This window comes from Nicotiana tomentosiformis, chromosome 9, assembly GCF_000390325.3.
Source record: "Nicotiana tomentosiformis chromosome 9, ASM39032v3, whole genome shotgun sequence".
NCBI classification, from domain to species: domain Eukaryota; kingdom Viridiplantae; phylum Streptophyta; class Magnoliopsida; order Solanales; family Solanaceae; genus Nicotiana; species Nicotiana tomentosiformis.
In genome coordinates, this window is record NC_090820.1 from 86963463 (window position 1) to 86969216 (window position 5754).

Below are 5754 nucleotides of genomic sequence, written 5' to 3' on the forward strand. Positions count from 1 at the left end.
GGGTCGTGACAAATTGGTATCAGAGCCTAGGTTACATAGGTCTCACGAGTCATGAGCAGGTTTAGTAGAGTCTTGCGGATCGGTACGGAGACATCTGTACTTATATTTGAGATGTTGTAGAACCCTTAGGAAAAACTTTATATTCTTGAATTCTTGTCATGCGAATCTGTTGATTCTGGTGACTAAACATCTGTTGTTTCATTCTCTTACAGATGGTGAGGACTCGTACAATGGGGCAGGACGGACAACCACCAGTACCTCTAGCCAGGGCCGCGAGAGGCCGAGATCGCGGTAAAGGCCGCAGTAGGGGCAGAGGTGCATCCCGCACAGCAGCTGGGGTAGTACCTGCAGACCCACCAGTTGCCCCAGTTCAGGAGCAGGCACTAGTTGTGGATAAGCCTGTGGGACCAGCTCAGGCACCACATGTGCCTATTGTGATTCCAGGCCTTCAGGAGGCCTTAGTTCACATTCTGATCGCGTGTACTAGTCTTGCTCAGGCGGTCTCTGTTCCTGCTGCAACAACCACTTCTCAGGCCAGGGGAGGCGCTCAGACTCCCGCCGCTCGCACACCAGAGCAGTTGTTACAGGGATTCTAGAACCGGGGGCACCACCAGTCCAGCCGGTTGCTGCTGCTCAGGATTATGTGGTTCCTGCTATGCCTGAGGATGAGCATCGTAGATTAGAGAGATTTGGGAGGCTGCAGCCTCCATCTTTTAGTGGTGCAGAGGGAGAGGATGCACAGGGTTTCTTGGACGATGTTAGAGGATACTCCATACGTCAGGTATTCTGCAGACCAGTGGGGTCTCGCTCACTACTTTTCAGTTCTCTGGGGCTGCCTTCAGTTAGTGGGAGGCTTATGAGAGGCATAGGTCAGTCGGCATAACACCCCTTACATGGCAGCAGTTCTCCGTTCTTTCCTAGAGAAGTTCGTGCCTCAGTCCCGCAGAAAAGAGCTGCACAGGCAGTTCGAGCAGCTTCGTTAGGGTTATATGTCCATGACGCAGTATGAGATGAGATTTTCTGAGTTGGCCCATCATGCTATCTGGTTGGTTCCCACAGACAGAGAGAGGATCAGGAGGTTCATAGATGGCCTCACTTTTCAGCTGCGGTTGCTTATGACTAGAGAGAGAGAGTGTCTGGTGCTACTTTTGATGAGGTTGTTGATATTGCTCGTCAAATCGAGATAGTTCGCTGCCAGGAGTAGGTTGAGAGAGAGGCCAAGAGGTCTCGTGGACAAGGTGGATTTAGCGGTGCTCCTTTTGGGGGTCAGTTCCAGCACGGAAGAGGCCGTCCTTTCAGACATGTTCAGACGGCTCGTCCAGTTCACCGTGGTGCATCATCTGGCCATGGTTCACACAGTTATCAGTAGGTCCATTCATCTCTCAGTGCCCTCCTAGCTTAGAGTTTGTCCTGTGCTCCATCGGGTCAGTACTCGTCTGTGCCAGGTCTTTCTACTAGTTATCCCGGTGCTCGGGGCTCCCTTCAGTCCCCAGTACCAGCACCAGGGAGTTTCTATAAGTGTGGAGAGTTTGGCCACATCAGGAGACATTGTCCCCGCCTTACGGGAGGTCCGGCCCAGCAAAGGAGCCAGTCTCTGACATCAGCACCGGTTTCTTCACCACCCGCTCAGCCAGCTAGGGATGGAGCCCAGTCAACTAGGGGTCGCCCGAGAGGGGAAGGCCGATCAGGGGGCGGCCAGGCCCGTTTCTATGCTCTTACTGCCAGACCAGATGCCATTGCTTCGTATGCTGTAATTATATGTATTGTCTCAGTGTGCCATAGAGATGCCTCTGTATTATTTGACCCTGGTTCAACTTATTCGTATGTGTCCTCGTATTTCGCTCATTATCTGGATATGTCCTGTGAGTCTTTAGTTTAATCTATTCACGTATCTAGTCCCGTGGGTGATACTATTATTGTGGACCGTGTATATCGGTTATGTGTGGTGACTATTAGGAGTTTGGAGACTAGAGTAGATCTCTTGTTGCTTAGTATGGTCGATTTTGATGTGATTTTGGGTATGGATTGGCTGTCTCCAGACTATGTTCCCACTGGAGTGATTTCATACTTGACAGCTCAGCGGATGGGTGATAAAGGTTGTCTGTCTTATCTGACCTTTGTGAGGGATGTTAGTACAGAGGCCCCTGCTATTGATTCTATTCCGGTGGTGCGAGATTTCCCAGATGTGTTTCCTGTAGACCTGTCGGGCATGCCGCCAGACAGGGGTATTGATTTGGTGCCTGGAACTTAGCCCATTTCTATTCCACCGTACCGTATGGCACCGATGGAGTTGAATGAGTTGAAGGAGCAACTTCAGGAACTCCTTGATAAGGGGTTTATTCGGCCTAGCGTGTCACCGGGGTGCACCAGTTCTATTTGTGAAGAAGAAGGATGGTATTATGAGAATATGCGTTGATTACAAACAGTTGAACATGGTCACAATCAACAACAAGTATCCTTTTTCGCGTATTGATGATTAGTTTGACTAGCTTCAGGGAGCGATGGTGTTCTCCAAGATTGATTTGAGGTTAGGGTATCACCAGCTGAAGATTTGGGACGTAGATATTCTTAAGACAGCTTTCAGGACCCGATATGGCCATTATGAGTTCCTTATGATGTCTTTTGGGATAAAAATGCCCCAGCAGCGTTCATGCATTTGATGAACTATGTGTTTCAGCCTTATCTCGACTCGTTCGTTAATATATTCATTGATACCATCCTGGTGTACTCTCGTATCCAGGAGGAGCATGCTCAGCATCTAAGGATTGTGTTATAGCAATTGAGGGAGGAGAAACTTTATGCAAAGTTCTCCAAGTGTGAGTTTTGGCTCAATTCAGTGGCATTCTTGGGGCACGTGGTGTCCAGTGAGGGTATTCAGGTAGATCCGAAGAAGATAGAGGCGGTGCAGAGTTGGCCTAGACCATCCTCAGCCATGGAGATTCAGAGCTTTCTTGGGTTGGCGGGCTATTGCTATCGTTTTGAGGAGGGTTTCTCATCTATTACATCGCCCTTGACCAAATTGACCCAAAAGGGTGCTCCTTTCAGGCGGTCGGAGGAGTGCGAGGAGAGCTTTCAGAAGCTCAAGACTACTTTGACCCCGACTCCAGTTCTAGTCCTACCATCAGTTTCTGGTTCTTACACAGTGTATTGTGATGCCTTGCGGATCGGCATTGGGTGTGTTCTGATGCAAGGGGTAGAGTGGTTGCTTATGCCTCCCGCCAGTTGAAGCCCCATGAGAAGAACTATCCTATCCACGACCTTGAGTTAGCAGCTATTGTTCACGCCTTGAAGATGTGGCGACACTATTTATACGGTGTCTATTATGAGATTTACACTGATCATCGGAGTTTGCAGCATTTGTTCAAATAGAAGGATCTTAACTTGCGTCAACGGAGGTGGTTGGAGCTTCTTAAAGACTATGATATCACCATTTTGTACCATCCCGAGAAGACCAATGTGGTGGCTGATGCCTTGAGTCGCCGGGCGGAGAGTTTGGGGAGCTTAGCATATCTTCTAGCAGTAGAGAGGCCTCTGGCACTGGATGTTCAAGCCTTAGCTAGCCAGTTTGTTAGATTGGATGTTTCTGAGCCGAGTCGAGTATTGGCTTATATGGTCTCTCGGTCTTCTCTTTATGATCGTATCAGGGAGCGTCAGTATGAGGACCCCCATCTACTTGTCCTCAAGGACACTGTCCACCACAGTGATGCTAAGGAGGTCACTATTGGGGATGATGGTGCATTGAGGATACATGGCAGGCTATGTGTGCCCAATGTGGATGGTTTGCGTGAGTTGATTCTCCAAGAGGCTTACAGTTCGCGGTATTATATTCATCCGGTTGCCGCAAAGATGTATCAGGACTTGAGACAGCATTGATCCTGGAGGAGAATGAAGAAGGACATAGTGGAGTATGTAGCTCGGTGCCTATATTGCCAGCATGTGAAGTATGAGCATCATCGACCTGGTGGGTTGCTTCAGAAGTTAGAGATTCCGGAGTGGAAATGGGAGCGGATCACTATGGATTTCGTTGTTGACCTTTCACGGACTCAGCGAAAGTTTGATGCAGTTTGGGTGATTGTGGACCGGTTGACCAAGTCAGCTTATTTTATTCCTGTGATGACTACCTATTCTTCCAAGCAGCTGGCTTGAGTATATATCCGCGAGATCATCAGGCTTCATGGCGTACCGGTATCTATCATTTTTGACCGGGGTACGCAGTTTACATCACGGTTCTGAAGGGTCGTACAACATGAGTTGGGTACTCGAGTGGAGTTGAGCACAGCATTTCACCATCAGACGGACGGACGGTCCGAGCGCACTATTAATATATTGGATAATAAGCTCCATGCATGTGTGATGGAGTTTTGAGGTTTGTGGCATCAGTTCTTGCCTCTAGCAGAGTTTGCTTACAAGAACAGTTACCAGTCAAGCATCCAAATGGCACCGTATGAGGCTATGTATGGTAGGAGGTATAGGTCTTCCTTGGGTTGGTTCGAGCCGGGCGAGGCTAGATTATTGGGTATAGACTTAGTTCAGGATGCTTTGGAGAAGGTTAGGGTGATTCAGGATAGACTACGGACAGCCCAGTCCACACAGAAACATTATGCGGATCGGAAGGTTCGCGATGTTGCATTCATGGTTGGAGAGCGGGTGCTCCGAGTTTCGCCTATGAAGGGCATTATGAGGTTCGGGAAGAAGGGCAAGCTGAGCCCAAGGTTCATCGGTCCCTTTGAGGTGTTGCGGTGAGTTAGGGAGGTTGCTTATGAGCTTGCTTTACCTCCCAGTCTAGCGGGAGTTCACCCAGTATTCCATGTTTCTATGCTCCGGAAGTATCATGGCGATTCGTCTCACGTATTGGATTTTAGCTCAGTCCAGTTGGACAAGGATTTATCTTATGTTGAGGAGCCGATGGCGATCTTAGATAGGCAGGTTCGAAAGCTGAGGTCGAAGAATATAGCTTTTGTGAAGGTTCAGTGGAGGGGTCAGCCGGTCAAGGAGGCGACTTGGGAGACCGAGCATGATATGCGCAGCCGTTAACCTCATCTTTTCACCACTTCAGGTGTGTCTCTATGCTTGTTGGAGGACGGACAATTATTTTAAGGGGGAGGATATAATGACCCGGCCGGTCGTTTTGAATGTATTAGCCCCGATCCCCTATTTACTATTTTTCCCGTAACTGAATCTGCTTATGTGACTTGCCGGGAGGTTTTGTTTTTGGTTTCAGAGTGATTTGGGACATTTAGTCCCTAAAACTGAAGCTAGGTCTTAGGATTTTGACTGTAGTCGAAAGTGTGTGAAGACAACTCCGGAATGGAGTTCCGTCGATTCCGTTAGTGTCACGACCCAATTTCACCTGTAGGTCGTGATGGCGCCCAACACTACAGCTAGGCAAGCCAACTAATAAATTAAGCATACATTGATAAAATTTAAAACCAAGAAAATATAAACACAAACTCTACCAATGTGTGTGCCAAGACCTGGTGTCACAAGTGAATGAGCATCTAGAAGATTATACAAAACTCCAAATACTGTCTGAAATGAAATAGACAGAATGTAAATATAAGAAGAGACACTGGTAGCCGCAGAACGGCTCAGAAAGGCAGCTCACCACTATGTCTCGGGATGACGTGGGTATGTGATGATAGGCCCTCCACTAGTACCTGTCTCAGGTCCTGCACAAAAAGTGCAGCAAGTGTAGTATGAGTAAGTAAACGTGTACCCAATAAGTATCAAGCCTAATCACGAAGTGGTAGAGAC

General features: G+C 48.3%; 1 protein-coding gene across 1 annotated transcript; it reads left to right on the top strand.

The window, feature by feature from the left end:
- Nucleotides 1-655: 655 nt before the first annotated feature.
- Nucleotides 656-3873, top strand: LOC138899144 (uncharacterized). The gene is made up of 3 exons (XM_070185266.1): nt 656-781; nt 3451-3563; nt 3645-3873. Exons 1-3 carry the CDS (start codon nt 656-658, stop codon nt 3871-3873), a joined length of 468 nt encoding a protein of 155 aa, XP_070041367.1.
- The last annotated feature ends 1881 nt before the right edge of the window (nt 3874-5754 follow it).

Bases quoted from the DNA above. Each gene is read 5' to 3' on its own strand.
- LOC138899144 (XM_070185266.1), top strand. From the start codon at position 656: ATGCCTGAGGATGAGCATCGTAGATTAGAGAGATTTGGGAGGCTGCAG. The intron at 782-3,450 runs GTATTCTGCAGA...CATCCCGAGAAG, and splicing joins GAGGATACTCCATACGTCAG to ACCAATGTGGTGGCTGATGC. The intron at 3,564-3,644 runs GTTTGTTAGATT...TGATCGTATCAG, and splicing joins GTTCAAGCCTTAGCTAGCCA to GGAGCGTCAGTATGAGGACC.